At 39.1% G+C, this 19,399-nt stretch overlaps 2 protein-coding genes across 5 annotated transcripts in view; one reads left to right on the forward strand and one right to left on the reverse strand.

Annotated features, from left to right (window-relative positions):
* Positions 1 to 4,195: 4,195 nt before the first annotated feature.
* mettl4 (methyltransferase 4, N6-adenosine) lies at positions 4,196 to 11,429 on the reverse strand. Its single transcript, XM_017473263.2, has 8 exons — positions 11,053 to 11,429; positions 10,335 to 10,400; positions 9,847 to 10,207; positions 9,056 to 9,125; positions 8,173 to 8,347; positions 7,204 to 7,310; positions 6,490 to 6,572; positions 4,196 to 4,509 (listed from the first exon to the last, which is right to left on the reverse strand). Exons 1-8 carry the CDS (start codon positions 11,329 to 11,331, stop codon positions 4,286 to 4,288), a joined length of 1,365 nt encoding a protein of 454 aa, XP_017328752.1. The 5' UTR covers positions 11,332 to 11,429; the 3' UTR covers positions 4,196 to 4,285.
* Positions 11,430 to 16,683: 5,254 nt separating this feature from the next.
* The window catches only part of smchd1 (structural maintenance of chromosomes flexible hinge domain containing 1), a 53,166-nt gene continuing 50,450 nt past the window's right edge, over positions 16,684 to 19,399 (forward strand). Inside the window, exons 1-4 of one of the 4 annotated variants that reach the window (XM_017472359.3) lie at positions 16,684 to 16,834; positions 16,945 to 17,133; positions 18,667 to 18,742; positions 19,072 to 19,230. In XM_017472359.3, the coding sequence (XP_017327848.1) occupies positions 16,981 to 17,133; positions 18,667 to 18,742; positions 19,072 to 19,230 (388 nt within the window). In that variant the 5' untranslated portion in view covers positions 16,684 to 16,834; positions 16,945 to 16,980. Of the gene's footprint in view, positions 17,134 to 18,666; positions 18,743 to 19,071; positions 19,231 to 19,399 lie in introns of all 4 variants that reach the window. The other 3 variants (XR_006982786.2, XM_047156661.2, XM_047156660.2) reach the window with 3 other exon arrangements.

Raw genomic sequence — 19,399 nt, forward strand, 5'->3', positions numbered from 1 at the left:
TGTATTTCAGTGCACTCAGACTATTTCATGTCATTTCACCTCTGTAGAAGTAGTTAGATAAAAGAAGCCAGACAAATTATTTACACATTATTACTGAAATTCTACAAACACATTGGTCTTGTTAGAAAGGGGTTTGTTAGATATCTGTCACTCGCCCATTACGACATTGTCTTTAGCATGCATCTTAAAACTCATTCCTATACTTTAAGAGTTCAAGACAGGTTTTTTTTTTTTAAATTATCCTCTTGAGACTAGAGGGATCAACGACTGCAGACCTCTGAAGCAGAATCTAGAAAGCCTCACAATGCAGTGCAGTCAGGTTTAGGTGTTTATAAATGTAAACTGGAGCAATAAAACAAAACTATAACATTTGATTTGCTACATTCAAACAGGGCTTTAGGTCGGCCACTACTCCATTGTTATATAATAGCTGAAGTAGCTTCATTATTTTACTCTGCTAATGGATTAACAGATCACCTACTTAGCATATTAGCTAGCTAACTAGTAGATTGCTATAGTTCAGAAAGTAAGTATTCTCCCTCAGTTATAATCATCTCTGTACTGTGACTTCATGAACTGAAGTCAGTAAGGGCATATTAAAAACAATATTGGAATGCTTATTGCTCAGCAATGTTTTAATGGACAGATAGGCACTTCGAATGCCATAGATATACAGTCTTGCAGATACAATTCAAGAGCTCCAGACAATGTTCAAAGAAACATCAGAATGGGGAAGACATGTGATCTCTGTGATTGTGGCATGATTGTTGGTGCCAGGTGGGCTGGTTTGAGTATTTCAAAAACGGCTGATCTCATGGGATTTTCATACACAACATTCTCTAGAGTTTACACAGAATGGTGCATAAAACAGAAAACATCCTGTGAGTGGAGGGTCTGTAGGCTGAAACACCTTGTTGATGAGAGTTCCAAGGAGACTGAGTCTGAGCTGACAGGAAGTGTATAGTAACTCAAATAAACACTCTTTACTACAACCGAGGTATGCAGAAAAGCATCTCAGAATGCACAACACATCAAACCTTGAGGTGAATGGGCTACAACAGCAGAAGAACACAACAGGTTCCAGTCTTGTCAGCTAAGAAGAAGAATCTGAGGCTATCATGGGCAAAGACTCACCCAAACTGGACAGTTGAAGACTGGAAAAATCTCATCTTCAACTCACCTATGAAAGGCACAATCATTGTGGTATTATTGTAGGATACTACTGTATATAAGGTAAAATTTTTAAAGTTCACTTACAGTCCCCTGTAATTGAAATAGTGAGGCCAATTCATTTGGTTTTGCGATACACTGACAACATTTGGGTTTGAGATGAAAGGTGAATTTGAGACATTTCAGCTGTCATTTCCTGATATTTATATCTAGATGTGTTATACAACTTAGAACGTGTCACCTTTGGTGGTAGACCACCTAATTTGTAGGTAGGAGTATACTATAGGAAGTATAGGAATAGATAGTCAAAGTAAATTAAAGTAAATAATACATCCCTTGATAATGACATCACCAAACTGTTGCATTCTTATTTTGTGATGCTTTTCAGGAGGGGAAATGCATCGGATTAGTCAAGTCTAGTGATTGGCAGTCTTGGCCAGTCTAAAACCTTCCTATTTTTTCCCTTGTTGAGTTGGCAGTGTGTTTTGGGCCATTATCTTGCTGCATGAAGATTTTGTTGCTACCATCAGGAGCTACATCATCAATAAAGATCAGTGAGCCCATTCCAGAAGCAGCCCTGCAAGACCAAACCATGACACTAGCTCCACCACGATTGACTGACGAGCTTGTGTATTCTGAACCATTAGCAGATCCTTTCTTTCTCCAAACCTTGGCTTTTCGGTCACATTGGTAGAGGTTAATCTTGGTTCCAGACCTTTTGTGGTTCATCTCTTTGAATTCCAATCTGGTCTTCTTACTGCTAATGAGTGGTTTGCATCTTGTGTAATGGTCTCTGTATTTCTGCTCTCAAAGTCTTCTTCAAATGCTGGATTGTGATACCTTCACCCCTGCCCTGTGGAGGCTGTTGGTGATGTCACTGACTGATGTTTTTGGGTCTTTCTTCACAGCTCTTACAATGCTTCTACCAACAACTGTTGTTGTTTTCCTCGGCTGACCTGTTTGATGTCTATTTGTTAGTACACCAGTGGTCATTTTCTTTTTCAGGACATTACAAATTGTTGTATTGGCTCTACCCAGTGCATGTACAATGCCTTTGATTGATTTTACGTCTTTTCTCAGCTTCAAAATAGCAACAAAAGCAGCCTTCACAGGTGACACTCAGATCTCAGACCAAGATTAGGCATTCACAGATATTTATTATTTATTATTTAATCAATCTAAGAGGACACACCTGGGCAACAAGAAAAACCTGTCATAATCCGATATTTTTGATCCCTCGAAGAATGGGTGGGTTCTAACAAAAGCTGCCATGTTTTAAGTTGTGTAACACATCTGGATGTAAATATCAAGAAAGGAAAGCTAAAATTCATCTTTTGTTCTTAAACCCAAATGTTATCAGTGTATAGCAAAAAAATAAATTAAAAAAATTCACTTTGCTGATCCAGTTCTTTCAGAAAGGATTGAATGTGTATATACACTCACCAAACACTTTATTAGGAACAATATATGGATTCCACAAGATGTTGGAAACTTCCCTTTGACTAGTTTGAGATGATTCATTGTCATGGATTCATGCTGTTGGTGCCAAATTCTTACCCTACCATCTGTGCGTCTCAGCAGAAATCCTTTAAAGAATCTGTTCATCTGAGCTATGATCTTTACCTCAGCAGAATCATCATACCAGGCTATGCTTTTCCAGTCTTCAACTATCCAGTTTTGGTGAGCCTGTGCCCACTGCAGACTCAGCTTTCTGTTCTTGGCTGACAGAAGTGGAACCCGACATGGTCTTCTGCTGTTGTAGCCCATCTGCCTCAAAGTTTTGATGTGTTGTGCATTCTGAGATGCTTTTCTGCTTACCACAAATGTACAGAATGGTTATCCTCTAATATTTCCTGTTCCATCACTCCATTCATGTTTCCTTCAATGATGGAAACATGATTGAACCATCAAACCTGACCATGACCAGCTGAAGGGATGACCAACTAAGACAACTAAGACTAGCTGACTGTCTCAGACTGCTTTTTTCAGCAGAGCTGTAGTAGGTGAAACCAATTGATATTTAAAAAGTACATTTGAAATTCACAAAAATGGAATATCAGCTATAGCATCAGGTTTACATTGTAGACACCAGCACATAAATTACATTCGTTAATATTTATAAAGGGGGCATATATACTAATTGCTTAATCATGGTTATAGCATACAAAAAGGTATTCCTGAGTATAAGACAGAGTATATGTGTAAGTGTACATATTACGCAGGACCTAACTGAATGATAGCTGGTCTCATGGTCTCACAGCTCTAATAATGAGATCAGTTATGTGCCAGGGGTCCAGCAGATAGAGCCAAACACCATGAAGGTGGATTATCTTCTCCTTCATCTGCATCATTAAACTTACTTTGCCATAAAACCATCAAGTAATGACATAAAATAATTTTTTGCACATCAAATTATTTTGTGATGCCACTGTTTGATTGATGTATAAACCCCTGAAATAAGCATGTAGCAGATGGGTTTTGCAGGAGGCTGCTGCGCGAGGGGTGATTTTGGGGACAGGCTGAAACTTTGATGGTTGATGAGGCATGTCTGTATTTTAGGTATGATGACCTTCTCATTCTCTCCCACACTAACAGTTTAATACAAGCAGGGATGCAAATTCACACTGGGGCTTGAGAAGCTACTCTCAAACCAGGGCAAAGTCAGGCAAATGGATGCCAGTGCAGCGTGAGACACCAAATGGGAGAATCTACCATGCTGTTTGTTCTGGCTGATGGCAATGAGTTAAAGATACAGGACACCCCTACAACTGTTCAAATTTTCAACTCAAGGGTCACTCTTTCAGTTACTAATACGACAGTCGTGAGCTGGGCCAACACTAGTCTATTAAAGCCATCTGCCTTTACAAGACAAAGCACATGTACAAAGTATTTCCACATCCATCAGTGAGCCCCTGCATTAGGAAGTCAATGCTTACAGTGTGTACAGTGTGTACTTAAGTTAGCATACAGACAAGCAGTGATTAATTCTAGATAGAGGAATCAAATTAAGCAACAATAGGCAAGGTACTGTACAAAAATTGTTTAATATCAATGCTGTTTTCCATTTCTAAAAATAAATATTAAGTGGTTTATATTTCTAAAATTGTTCTTAGGTTCACAGACAGGCAGATTTGTCCATTACTCTTGTGTCTACCTGTTGATCTGCATCTGTAGTCTCAGTAAATGTGTCACGTGCACACTCCGCACTATCTGTGGTAAAATAGCTGTGGTGCTGGAATTTGAGGACCTCGTTTCCCCAGCTTGTCCAATCAGTCTGGAGACTTCGAGCAAACATTTCCAGACACTTAGCATTAGGCCTAATGTATGGCTTCAACACAGCTGAAACAGAATAAAGAGGAAAAGTACAGTATAAAATATAATAAGGTCCACTCTGAGTATACTATTAAATTGTTCTCAGCAATATGGAAAAGTAAATTACATGAGCTCATTACATGAGCATCTTAATTAGTTATCACTCATTAAAAAATGACTGTGATTAGCACCGTTACCATTTGAATGAAATATACTACAATGTAAAGTTGTTTTCTCAGTTCTTGAATGTGATTGTTTTGTGAAAATTGACGGGGGGAAAAAACCCATTTCCATCCATCCATCCATCCATCCATCCATCCATTTTCTGTACAACTTATCCTACACAGGGTCGCATCGCATGCAGCCTGGAGTCTATCCCAGGAGACTAGGGGCACAAGGCGGGGGACACCCTGGACGGGGTGCCAACCCCTCACTGGGCACAATCGCACACATGTTCACACACTACGGACAATTTGGAAATGCCAATTAACCTACAATGCATGTCTTTGGACTGGGGGAGGAAACCAAAGCATGGGGAGAACAAGCAAACTCCGTGCACACAGGGCGAAGGTGGGAATTGAACGCCCAACCATAAAGGTGCAAAGCAAACATGCCAAGCACTAAGCCCCCGTGCCCACAAAAAACACTACCTGAGCTGATTCCAAGATTGAAATAGCCTACATATTGCCTCAGTTCCCTTTCTACACTGTATTACAAGGGCTGTACAATTAGTTTGCAAACATAATACTAGTTATCATTATTTCTCTTAATATTCCAACTGTAATATTTATTATGAACAGAATTACAATTAAATGCTTATTTTGTGTTGCATATACTATATTCCCTGTATACAACAACTTAAACAAGTCATGCTGAAACTTGTGCTTTAAAATGATAGTAATTCTTTAAATTAACTTACCCATAACTATAATGTTATTTATTGCATTAATGTTACCAATCCATGAACGTCAGAATTAATAAACCAAAGGTAAAGTAGTTGGCACATGCACAGATTCATATTTGTTTAAACGATAATGATACACATCAGCATTGACTAAAAATCCATAATTAAAAAGAAGTCCACATTAATTAGTAAAAGTAAATGTCTGGATTTAAACATTAGAACATGCTATGAATATTGGTCAGTTGAGGTGGTTATCATTTGCCTCATTTGGTTAATTTGTCAGTTGCTTATGGTGTGCATGGTTCATTCAGGTTAAATAATGTATTAAATAATATCACTTAGGGAACCTTAAAGCGGAGTCTTACCAAAATCATTTTATCATGTCCATCATAATGTTCTCTAGATATCATTAAATTGTAAAACGTGTAGTATTAAAAGGCAGATGAAGCATAACTTTCCCTTTTAAAAAATGCCTAATTTCTCCTAACTACACTGTCATAATAATGTATAAGGAAATTGGTTGGTAGGTTCTGAGCATCTTAGACAACTTGCTGCAGTTCTCATATTGTTTAATGATGCACAACAAATTTCTCTATAGCATTTACTCTTTTCTGCAAAGTCAAAGCCTGCACAAAATGAAATCTTTGGCGCAGGTTAGATTTACCTACATTTAACCAATTATACTTGTAAAAGAGTGAACCGAATACACAGTCTGTTCAAGCATCTTTTCTGTCTGAAGGGCAAAATGTGAGCATTCATCTAATTCCAGACAAGATGGACACTGGAGCATAGATCTGTCACTCAAACTCTTCCCTATGCGATTTTGATACAAGTCTAGAATTTAAATAGTCTTTAAAGTGAGAAGTGAAATTCATGATGGGCAGTCACAGAGGTTATTACGCCAACAGTGTCTGAGCAACATGGCAAGCTATGTACTTTTTGTTTTTGTACCTGATACTGATGGTTTATGTGAGAATAGAAGTCATTGCCACTTGCACTCACTTCACACACTGGTCTCATATGCTGTTTGATTGGCATTTGGGATTATGTGTAGACTTTGCAGATAGACAGTTGTGGATCAACATGACAGAGGTTCAGAATACCTGATAGAGCTGGCTTCTGAGAGTGCAGTGCTGAGGGAATGCTAATTATGAGCCGTTGATCTGGGATCTCACACGCTTCAGCTCTGAAACAAAAGGGACAGCATGTGAACAATTCGGTATAACTTAAAACATATTGTATACACAAAGACCACGCCTTTGGGGTGCCTATATTTGTGAATAAAACCGGCTGTTGTATAAACATTACCAGGCTGCAGTTCATTATTATCATGTGTACAAATGAATAATGAACAACCTACAAAGTGATTAGATGTTTGTTATAGACATCCAGTTAAAAAAAATTGTAGCAAAGGAAATATACCACCTAGTGTTCTGGTTACATACATGTCAGCTGCTCCAAGAGAAAACAAGGATATTATAAGAAGTCCCCGTTACCCTTAATAAATACAACACCTGCCTCTGTGAAAGCTGACTTGAACGATTTTGGACCATTAAAATACTTCTACAAACCAATTTTCTCCTCGTGTCCATGTGGGGTTCCTCCTTACTGGTGAATGAGTGTGTGAAAGAGTGTGTATGAATGTGCTCTGCGATCCAGTGTTCCAGATCCAACACAACCCTGACCAGGACAAAGCAGCGACTGGAGACAAATTAGCGAACGAACGAACGAACTTCTACAAAGCTTGAAAGTGGATGCTAATTAACAACAGCATCATGATGTTCATGTCTCTAAATCGTCCAAGTTTAGGCCATTACCCAGTTGTGCTGTAACTGTTAGCAGAGAACCTTCCAAGTAATAACACTTCGTAAGGCTTCTTGTGTGGAGAATCCAGGGGGAAAACTACCTCCCCTTTTCGGGTCACCTACACACAGTTAAACACAAAATAATGGTTAGGACATGCTTTAGAAACAGCTACTCAACTGGCAAAACGGCTACAACTATAAATCTCAGGTCCCATTGAAAATTGCACACACTTACTACAAATGTTAAGGTCATACACTACTCATTTGACATTTTATATACCATATACAGATATATACACTCACTGTCCAGCGCAATGCAACAAATCATGCAGATACAGGTCAAGAGCTTCAGTCAATGTTCACATCTAACATCAGAATTATGATGGCATGGTTGCTGGTACCAGAAGGGCTGGATTGAGTATCTCAGAAAGATATAAAAAGACATGATAGCCTCAGATTTCTGTTCTTGGCTGAAAGGAGTGGAACCTGATATAGTCTTCTGTTGTAGCTCATCCACCTCAAATTTTGAAGTGTTGTGCATTCTGAGATGCTTTTCTGCTCACAATGATTCTAAGGGTGTTTATTTGAGTTACTATACAGTTGTTCCCAAAAGTTTGCATACCCCTTGCAGAATCTGCTAAATCTTAATACTGTTAACAAAATAAGAGGGATCATAAAAATCCCTTTTTTATGTAGTACTGTCCGGAATAAGCTAACCCTACTCAAACACCCCCCCCACACCCCCCACCCCATTCTGATGTTTGATGTGAACACTACCTGAAGCTTTTTTACCTGCATGATTGTTTTGTATTGTGCTGCAGCCACATGATTGGCTGATTAGATAACTGCATGAATGTGCAGATGTAGAGGTGTTCTTCATAAAGTGGACAGTGAATGTACATGTACATGTACAGTACAAAGAGATTAATAAACGTATAAAAATGCCAAGAGTGTGTTTTGTGTGCATGATCGCTTGAGTACCTTCACCCAGAGCCACTCTGCAAGCAGCTTCACTCCCCAGTGAGGATAAAGTTCCTCCTTGACGAACCGGAGATGGCGGGGACGGTTGGTTACCCAAATAACAACCACACATCCTGCTGCACTCAACACTGGCACAGGAAGTTGTTTGAGCTGGGAGGATGGCAGAAAACTGTACCTGTAAATCAATGAATAGTGGGCATGATTGTCTTCTTTGGTGCATATTAAATTAAATGCAATACTTTATATTGCAAAGATTGGACAGGGAAAGGTAGAATATTGAGTAAATACAGTGACGGCTACATCGGAAATGCATGTGCACCAAGATGACGTTGTTACCCATGCAAAGGTGAGGAAAAAAAAGGTACTTTTTGACATGAAGTTGGGCTGGGAATTTCTGGTCAACACATCTGCTAGATCAAACACAGCTAAACAAAGGTATGTCCAAGTCCGTTCAGGCTGCTGAACTGTACTCTGGATGATTGTACATTATCGACTCTCAACTGCCTAGTCTAAACATTCACTAGGTAGTAGCCAACAGTATATGTGAAATGTGATTAACTTAATTTTGCTTGAGACTATGTTGTGATTAATGTTGTCCTGACATTATCTAAGGTCACAAGCTGCTGATGTGCAGTGATTAGTAGATCAGAATACTTGTGTGCATTTGGAATCATATATATAGGCATAATGCAAATGCAACCATTGTGTAACCTTAATAAATACTTGAAATAATTGCAAGCTAGAGTACTGAAATTTTTAACACAATGTAATTATTATTTGACAATTCAAAAATCCGTGCGAGTTTCTTTAAGGAGCTTGTAGTGTTTCTCGTATGGACAGCATATTATATTGTACGTATATACACGTAGCATGTCAAACTTACCTACTGCTTCTTTTCACAGATTTATTTTCCCAGGGTGGATCAAGAACTATTAGGTCATATTTGTCTTCGCCTAGGAAAGAAAATAATGCATAATTTAAAAACTGTTTAAAATCTACATAGGCTAGTCTTGCTCTGTTACTCCATCAGGACTGTTTATTAAAGCTTGTGGCCAGCTAACTGTATATAAAAGCATAAGCGCATCAGGATTGTTTATTAAAAGCTTGTGGCCAGCTAACTGTATATAAAAGCATATGAGCAGTGAGCTGTGGATTGAGCTTCAGAGAAGAGACAGACAAACTGGCAAGATAACAGGAAATGAACATGGACAGGATGGGGATCGTGAACAGCTGGAGTAGCAGCTGCTTGGTTTAAATGATAAATCTTAGCACTTATCTTAGCTACAGATTTTTACTCTAAGACAATTTACTAACTTGGATAGTGAGCCAAACTGAAAAACATCTGGAAGTCAGAGTTGGTGTTTTTTTTTAGTTATCATATTACATAAACTGCACTATTTATACTACATGCAATCTCAAACCTGTGCTATATATTCCCCCCACACATGAGCAACTCTCTCCTTATGTTGTCTCAGCACTTTGCTTCCTATAGGAGCATGTTACTGTAGCATGTTAATTTCACTGTTCTCATATAATACGTATTCTGAAAACATATGACAATAAAGCTTACATGATTTGATTTGCGGGATTTTAACCTAATAATCTAGCTGCAGAGGGGAGATTTTAACAGACAGGTAAGAGCTGAGGCTACTCACAAATCTACATTGAACTTACTGCGAATAAGGGGTTGTAAACGTGTGATGTCAGACAACAAGAAACGGCTGCGAGGAGGCAGGAAATACGTCTCCCCCATTAGCGTTACCTCACGGGCAATGTCATCTGGGTTTTCTGTGAGGCATGAGAACAGGTCGAGGTGTGCATCCATATCTGGATGGCCATTAACAGCCTGCACATGTGGGGCATCAGAATTCTCCATTTTAGGCAGCTGCTTGGCCATGTCACATAGTGCAGCCATCTGGCATTCATGACCAGGCATTTGTTTAGCTGGCACTGTATGTAAATCTTCTGTCAGATAACCACAGTGATGCCCAGTTTCCAGAAGAGACCGAGTGCCCTCCAGAACCAACCACCTGACCTGTTGTACAGAGACAAAGCGAAAGAGGGCAGCAGTGTCCAAAACATCAGGGTTACTGAATCGATAGAATTTCACAGGTAACAGCATTTTTGAAAACAGCTTGAGATCTGTCATCAATAAAAGTCACCTTTTTATGGTATACTTCAGCATCTAACTCCCCTTGATTCATCTCACTTCGTTTACGCTTCCTTTTCTAAAAGAGAAATATATTACATCACAAAAAGGTCATGAAAACGTACCTAGTACTGCAGACATATATATAGTTCCTTCGATAAATCGTTAGACTAGACCGATTATCCAAATCTAATTAAATTAAATTTCCAGACAACAATGATCAGTTTCCAGAACATTGTGGGAATGTTTGTTTTTGGTTCCCCAAATGTTCTGTGAACACATTATAACACTATCTGTAATTTCTGTTTCTCTAAATGGGCGGTTACTTTTCAGTTGTCACATAACCATATGAGAACACCGTATTTTAAAGTTCCCAGAACGTTTCAGGAACAATCCTGCTGGAATAATAGCTCAGAGAATGTGTAATGTTTTAATTATTATAATGGGAATTGTATTGGTTGTAATGGTCCCATGTGGGTCTCTAATTCCCTTGGTGGAATGTTATGTTTAGGGGTTACCGTTAAGGACCAGTAATAGTTTGTAATGGTTTTTGTAGTGGACAATGTGTTTTGTTTTTACAGCAGGGAACACTAACTTTATGTTAAACCAAAACAGAACACAATGAAATGGTTCCTAAAATATAACCTAAGGGGAACCAAATGCTAACGTTAGATAAACCTTTTTTGTGTGTTTATTGGATTTGTATGGTTTCCTCTATTAATTCACTGTACCTTTCGTGTCTTTAGCTCGATTTTGTTATCCTCAGCCGCATGGCTCTCTGTGTTTGGTACAGCACCCATCATACAAGCACTCCTGGACTTACTCACTATATGAGGCTTCAGTATATCAAAGTACTGCTTCTTGAAACAGCACCGGAAGTAACCCTTGTTTAAGCTGTAGCACCGCCGAAATCCTTCGTTAATGAAAGAACATGCGTCCAACAGCCAACCACGCTCGTTTGATAGCAGGACAGACATCTCTAGATCGCGATTAGATAAAAACGTTAACATTAAAATGACGTCAGAACTGTTTTCTAGTGTCGCGCTTTAGCATCATGCTACACCTGAAGCGCGAGTGCTGAGGATGTGTACATAAGCACTTACCCCACTTCCGGTATAGATGAATTGGAAATCCGAGGTCTGAAAACTGCAGTAAATGTATCCCCAGATTCACACAGCTTTAAAGGAAACTGGTGTTAATCTCCCTTTTTTCTATTTAATTTTAGTATTATTATTATCACTATTATTATTATTATTTTACCATTATTTATTTATTTATTTTCCTGCCAAGCTACTGCCCACACTCCGGTCCAGTAGGTGGCGGTAATACACCTTTAGTGGTTTGCCAACCGCCATGAAGAAGAAGAGAAGAAGAAGAAGCTCCCGCGATACGATACAAAAAACAATACAGTAAAAGAAAGATTTCATACATATTACCCTGCTGGTAAAAAACAAAACAAACAAACAAAAAAAACAATATAAACCATGACAGAAACTCTAATGGATTTCAGTACAAATACCATTACAAACCATCAGCTAACCATTAAAACCATTACCATTATTGGTCCTTAATGGTATCCACTAAACATAACATGCCACGAATAGAAGGCAACAAATTACCAGTAGAGACCCACAGGGACCATTATAGTTCCAAAAAAAAAACAACCAACCCCAATACAATTCCCATTATAACCATTAAAACTATTACAAATTCTATGAGGGTTTCTATTGTTTTGTTTTGTTTTGTTTTTTTTTCAGCAGGGGATTTCACTTCTGGTCAGATGTCATTAGGCTTGTTTGATACAATTCAGATCCAATCCAGTTCAGTTCAGCTCAATTTAACATCCTATTTGGGAGGCATGTGAGTTGGAGGCACTGCCTCACAGCTCCAGGGTCTCCAGTTCGATCCTGAGCGCAGATTACTGTCCGTGGGGAGTTTCACATGCTCTCCCCATTGTTTGTGCAAGCCTCCTCACACTTTTCAGTAGATACAGTAGATTGGCTATGTGAAATTGCCCCTTGGTGCCAATGTGTGTCCATGGTGCCCTGCAACGGACTGGCATCACTGCCATGGTGTATTGCCGGCTCACACACAGTGTTCCCAGGATAGGCTCTGGGTCAACCGTGACCCTGACCAGGATAAAACAGTTGCTGGAGATGAATGAGTGATGTATTCTAGTTTTGAATCTGTAAGTAACAATTAAAGAATGTTTCTTTACTGTCTTTATTTTGTCTGGTACAACGTTAATTATTTGCCATACATTAAATTTCTCTCCAAATTCTATATTTTTTCCCCATACAACAAGGGTCTTTGATTTCTCTAAAATGCTGCTTTCAACCAACTAGGTAGGAAAAAAAAAAAACACTGCTAATGCCAGTGTGAGAGAACTATGTGCCAGATATAAGTCAATGTGAGTTTTTAACTGTTTTCCTTTTCGAGTCCCACCCAATGTAGACTTGTAAACTGATATGACCATATCAGAGACGGTTGAATAGTGTTTCTGATATAAAAAAAAAAAAATCAAACATTTATTTACAAACATAACAAATATACTCAATCAGCCAAAATATGTTTGAGGTCCATTCACATCTTTAGTTTTGCACAGAATTAATAAAGCTAATGGAGCTAACAAGTAATTGACACTTAGCCACCAATTTAGCTTTGTAAACCTGTCATCACACAATTTCCTCAAAGTTCCTGCTGAAAAATCCAGCTTGGCCTGATCAGGTACCAGCTGACAGGCTGGTCTGGTAGATAATATTTCCTAGTACTGTGCTGGTAGAAAAGAAACCATTTCTAAATTACCACTATTAATGCTAGACAGGTAGGCATGAAAATAATGTTGCTAAAGAAAATTTTATAACAGTAATATGTGATTTCTTTTTTATATTCTCAGACAATTTCAACATTGAAACTTTGTTGACGAATTTAGTCAAGTAAATGAGGAAGCAGGTAAATATGGTCTACCAGCTTGACCTTGGTCTGTTATTTCATAGCTGTTAGCTTGTCAGAATACACTGAATTTGCTTGACTAAGAAATATAGCCTAGGCCAGGTCACGCATTAGGTCAGCCTATAAACATTAAAATAGCAGAAGTTTCCATCCCTCCATCCATCTTCTATACTGCTTATCCTACAGGGTCGCAGTGAACCTGGTGTCTATCCCAGGGAGCATAGGGCACAAGGCGGGGTACACCCTGGACAGGGTGCCAATCTATCACATGGGCACAATCACATACACATTCACACACCCATTCATACACTACAGATACTTTGGACATGCCAATCTTTGGACTAGGGGAGGAAATCGGATTACCTGGAGGAAACCCCCTGCAGAACACAGAATAGCCTAATAGCAGAATTAATAGCGCCCTAATAGAGTATTGAGAAAATTAAATCTACAAATCAAACTGAAACAATTTGAACTTCTGCCTTAATCTATTTGAGTCAGTGTAGACTCCAGCTTTAAGAGAGCTGTCTAACTAGCATGTGTGGCAAAACAGATTGGAATTTAAAATTATCATTATTATTTTTTTTAAACAAAATAAATAATGTGCTTTTTAACTAGTACACTCGACATCCAAAAACTAGGAGACTACTTTGAGTCACTGATTTGAATGCATAATGATCTACATTCAAAACAAAGTTGGGCGAGGGCTTTTATTTTGACTATTGCTGGCAGGACACAACTCACAATTTCCTACTGCTGAAACCTACCTTCGCGCTTCTCTTATTTCTCCACGACGTTGCTTGTGTTGCCAGGTGCTCGGTTTTCACTCTGCAATTGGGTATTTTAAACTGCAGCTGCTGGTTACTTTTTTTGTCTTTGGGTTTTGCTTCAGAAGTTCAGTACATCACTTTGTGAATAGAAAGGCGATTGGGGAGAAAAAAAGAAAATCTTTTGTATCATACAACATTTTACGTATAGGAGTAATGTCCATTACTATTTTTACTGTATGCATAAATTTGTAAGTGCATTTTTTTTTTTTTTTGTAGAATTGCAAGACTGCCAAATGATTGTGGAATTGGTGGCAATTTCACCATTTGTGCAGCCATAAATAATCGTGGGGTTCTCCATCGTCATGCAACCCTGGGGCCATATAACAGTGAACATCTGCTTACATTTCCGGGTGGTCTTCCAGATGTTTTGTTTGAGCGTGAGCAGCAGAATCATCAGCAAGCAGTGCAGCCTGTCTATGTTGTGGTTTGGGACAATGTCAGCTTTCACCGTGGTGTACGGATAGGAATGGTTCAACAACAACCAGCAATTCATAAATCTTTGCCTTCCACCATACAGCCCTTTCCTCAAGCCAGTAGAAGTGTTTTCTCTGTGTGGTGGTGGAAGGTCTATGACCAAAACCCATATACCAGGGAAAATCTCTTACCGGCAATGGAATTGGCCTGTGGTGACATAGGATATAGGTGTTGTCAAGGCTGGGTCCAGCACAGCAGAGGGTATTTCCCCCATTGTCTGGCAAGGGACAGCATTGCCTGTGAAGTGGACGAAGTCCTCTGGCCAGACCCAACACAAAGATATGATGCTGCAGCAGAATGATTGTCTCATATCTCTCATTGAGTTTGATTTTGTGTTTGCACAACATTTTTGAGTGTACTATAATGTGCTTTTCATTTAGAGATTGTTTTCTCTGGGCTTTTGCCATTGGGATACTATATTTTTACAGTATACAAGTGTAGAAATATACAAATATGCTGTATTATTTGCAGTAGGCCTACTTACAGTATAGAATAAACTCACTATTGTGTGTTTTTTAACTGCAAAATGCCTGTATTATATACAATAAACATTTATTTCTGTAACCACGTCCTGGATGCTGTGTTCTCCATGTATTTATTTATTTTGATGTCGTGTCTATTGAATGCTCTGAAGTGTTTATATATTGTCTGACTGTGTCTATGATCTGAATGCATTGTTTGATTTTGAGCACAGAGGAAATGTTTTTGAGGCGATCGTTTGATATTGCCAGAAGAGTCAGGGGTTTTGTGAATGCAGTTTTTGAGGATGGTTTTGTGTTTGAGACTTCAAGAAATGTGTCTTAGCAATTTAGAAACATGGTAATGCTCTCCTTCTAATACCTCATCGTTTATATAGCAGCAGCTATGTCACAGGGACTTGTATGGTGGATGGTCTACATAATCAAAGGCTAATAATAAACAGAGAAAAATGTGTTGTTATTTAACAAAGAAAAAGGAGAACCATTGATATGGAGAAGTTTTGTGTAAGGAGACATATTTAACATTTGTGGAAGGAGTCTTGCACATAGCCTATTAACGGTCTGTACGTTTTCTGCCAGTCGTCAGTACTGCACCTGACTTGTCTCAAAAAATGCAACACAACATTGAATCTAGCTATCCATCCATCCATCCATCCATCCATCTTCTACACCGCTTATCCTTTTCAGGGTCACGGGGAACCTGGAACCTATCCCAGGGAGCATTGGGCACAAGGTGGGGTACACCCTGGACAGGGTGCCAATCCATCGCAGGGCACAATCACATACACACTCACACACCCATTCATACACTATGGACACTTTGGACATTCCAATCAGCCTACCATGCATGTCTTTGGACTGGGGGAGGAAACCGGAGTACCCGGAGGAAACCCCCGCAGCACAGGGAGAACATGCACACACAGGGCCACGGTGGGAATTGAACCCCCGACCTTGGAAGTGTGAAGTGAACCACTAAGCCACCGTGGGCCCTTGAATCTAGCTATAAACTGTTAAAAAGGAATGGAAAGCATGTCATTAATATTAATGCAATAGTAATTATTAACAGGAATAAACCACTTCAGGACATGTTGTTTAAGGAAAACCCTGTGGTGGATTATTTTTCTACAGCACCACACTCCATTACTGCTTTATTCCTTACTTTATTGCAATATCATTTAACAACACAAGAGTTTTAGGGCCCGATGAAAGAAGTATTTATTGGAGCTGTGTGTTTATAACAATGCTTGATCAAAATGGTATATAACTATTACAATACAAGGATATGAAAACAGTGAAACTTGTCTAGCTTCTGGGTTGAGGTTTGAAGCACAACTCTTTAACAGAGGCCTGAATCCTAAATAAAAGGCTTTTGAACCTTTTATAGTGCATTATTTATCAAATATGGAGGCGGTGCGGTTCAACTACATGACTGTAGTAGTCATAATTACTAAGCATGGTTATATGGTTCCTCATTTAGACAGATGTGAGAGAGAGAGAGAGAGAGAGAGAGAGAGAGAGAGAGAGAGTAGAACGTTCAAGAATGAATGGCGCGAAACTTTTTCTAGGGTTGCCAGTGGTAATAAAAACACAAACTTTCAATACAAGTATAGAATGTCCTGACAACTCGTCTCACTTCCGTACTGAATTTATTAGAGTCTTAACTTGAGTTTTAGTCAGTCGTGTGTGCGGATTTGGCAACCCAGCCAGTCGGAGGTGTGTGAAAGCTCCAGGGAGCTTCATGAGACTACTGGAACGCTGAACTTCATGAAACGGCAACAGCAGTAAGAGATAAGTTAGGCAGATTTTTTTAATTTATTTTTTTGGATGTGGAAAGCTGAGGTATTTCGTTCAGGTTTTGGGAAAATATGTATATGTATATGTATATATGAAGGCATTGTGAGCAGTCCTGCGATAGCGAGTTGGAAACATGGCGGAATCGGGAGTTCCCGCAGCGGAGACTTCGCAAGTCAGCCGGTCGGTTTTGGTCTTTGACTGTCGCCCCGAAAATAAAGAAGCTTCTGGAAAGATGTTGGATATCGGCGGCACGAGCTACAAACAGTTCCTGTGTGCTGTGCGGAAGGTGGGTGGATTTCTGCTAGTCCCCGCGTCGCACCGAGTTTGACTAGCTAGCTAGCTACGCTACCTGTAGTTTATCAATAAAGAACAGATACCGAACCGCTCGTGAGTTCCGATAACACGACAACATCACTTTATCTCCGAGTAAACACGTTAAAGGTGGGGTGAGAAATCATTACACCAGCCCGCTAGCTAATTCACTGGTACTCACACCTGAGCTCGACGACAAGGCATGCTAAACACCTGGAGCTGTCTGGCGACTCCACATCCTGTGGTGTGAGAAGTGTCACCAGTCAGTACGTTTACATGGACAACGATATTCCAATTAACAAACTACCATGTAAACAGCGATTTCTGATTACTTTAATCCTACTAAAGCCGGGTTCACACTCAGTAACTTTACACTGACTGCGTTTACATGGACAGCAATGATCTAATTATCGACCTTATTCTGAATAGGACAATATTCTGATTTAAGGTGTTTACATGGGTTGTTTTTAGGATACTCCTTTCATGTTCAGGTTTTACATGTTGTAGAATATAGATGGATTAAGGTCACACGTCATTACGTCAACACGCCACGCCGTCCGACGTTCCCTCCAGAATTGCACGTATCGACATACAGTTGGTTTTCGTTATGGTACCGTATACAGTTTGGGGTGTTTTTATTTTTAATTTTACGAACGCTTCAAGTGCGGTTAATTATTTGTCGTGTTGTAGGTGCAAACGATGTAAATGGCCTAACTGACTTGATTGTTTTTGAGTTATTGAGGTTTGGACCAGACAAATAGGCTAATAGCTAATAATAAATATAACAAGTGGAATAATAATGGGTCTGTAACTAAATAGTTATTTAGGTACGTTATATTGTCCTCCTTTGGAATGGGGCCCTGAATCATGTTGGTACCTAGGGTGATGGAGAGGTTGATAATCTCAGAGAAGATGGGGCACAGTGTATCAGCATGCCAGGTGAAATTGCATCTGCTCTCCTAGCTTTCCCAATGTTCTGCTATTTATATATTAATATATCTGCATATAATATATCTATGTATATAACTGAAAATATCGCAGTAGCAATTGCACTCTTAAGAGCTTCGTTAATGGCTACAGTTTTCTCTGTAATGTCCACATGTTGTATAAACCGGAATGGTCTTATTGTATTGACGGGGCGGATGTTGTTCAGGTGGTAGAGTGGGTTGTCCACTAATTATAGGGTTGGTGTTTCCATTCCCGGCCCACATAAATCCACATACCGAAGTGTCCTTGGGCAAGACACTGAACATGACATGAACTGACATGCCAGCTCTGCTACCATTGGTGTGTGAGTGTGTATGGATGGGTGAATGAGACACAGTGACACAGTGAGAATGAGACACAGTGAGAATGAGACACAGCGCTTTGGATAAAAGCACTATACAAGTGTTCCATTTACCATTTTTTCCATTTACTGTTGGTCTTTTAGCCTATTTTGGACCGCGTATGATTTCAGTGGAGCAAGTCTGATTTTAATCCACACTAGTGTCATTTTTAATTTCAGGAATTTTCTATCTCAGTAAATGAAAGCTTTGTGATCACTACGACGGATCGCAGGGAGATTGATTCAGATGTTTACGGTAAGTAACAATTCTGTTGACTCAAAATCATAACCATTGAATAGCATAATCTGTGTACTGTATTTGCTGAAACTGAGTAGCATCTGAGTATGGTCAGCTTCATGAATATATAATAGTTTAACAATATAAACAAGTTTATAATTACTTCACCAGTGTGTCATTACCTAACAGACTACCTAACAGAGACTGTTCAGTCATATATCCACCTAGCTCTGACCAAATGAATTACAACCATAATTATTAATCACTGATTTGGTTGTGTGTGTGTTTGCTATTAAGTAAAATAACTTCAGACTTAATAACTACGGTTTTTTGTTGTGATTTTGTAGAAGAATTATCAGATGGAAAAACTTTACACCTGCTAAAGTCTCTGGATCAGGAGTTGGTTGTGGCAACTGAAGAACGAATTAATTATGTTCCCCATTTCCACACCATTGTACAGAGTGGCCAGTATGAGTACTATGCCAGCGAAGGACAGAAGGCACTACGTAAGTACATGATTATTCTCGTTCTTACACCTGCATTTGAATTTGTCTTTTGCAGTGATTTAAAATTAAATTCGGTTTTACACACAGAATTCTTTGCCTTCTGTATTTATCAAATCTGTTTATTAATGAGGTCTCTCTCTCTGTGTGTGTGTGTGTGTGTGTGTGTGTG

This window comes from Ictalurus punctatus, chromosome 7 (genome assembly GCF_001660625.3).
Source record: "Ictalurus punctatus breed USDA103 chromosome 7, Coco_2.0, whole genome shotgun sequence".
Taxonomy (NCBI): Eukaryota; Metazoa; Chordata; class Actinopteri; order Siluriformes; family Ictaluridae; genus Ictalurus; species Ictalurus punctatus.

Excerpts from the sequence above, each read along its gene's own strand:
- mettl4 (XM_017473263.2), bottom strand. The coding sequence starts at position 11,331 with ATGTTAACGTTTTTATCTAATCGCGATCTAGAGATGTCTGTCCTGCTA. Across the intron at positions 10,208-10,334 it reads CTGAAGTATACCATAAAAAG|GTCAGGTGGTTGGTTCTGGA; the intron begins GTGACTTTTATT and ends TCTGTACAACAG. Across the intron at positions 9,126-9,846 it reads TTTACAACCCCTTATTCGCA|GCGAAGACAAATATGACCTA; the intron begins GTAAGTTCAATG and ends TTTCTTTCCTAG.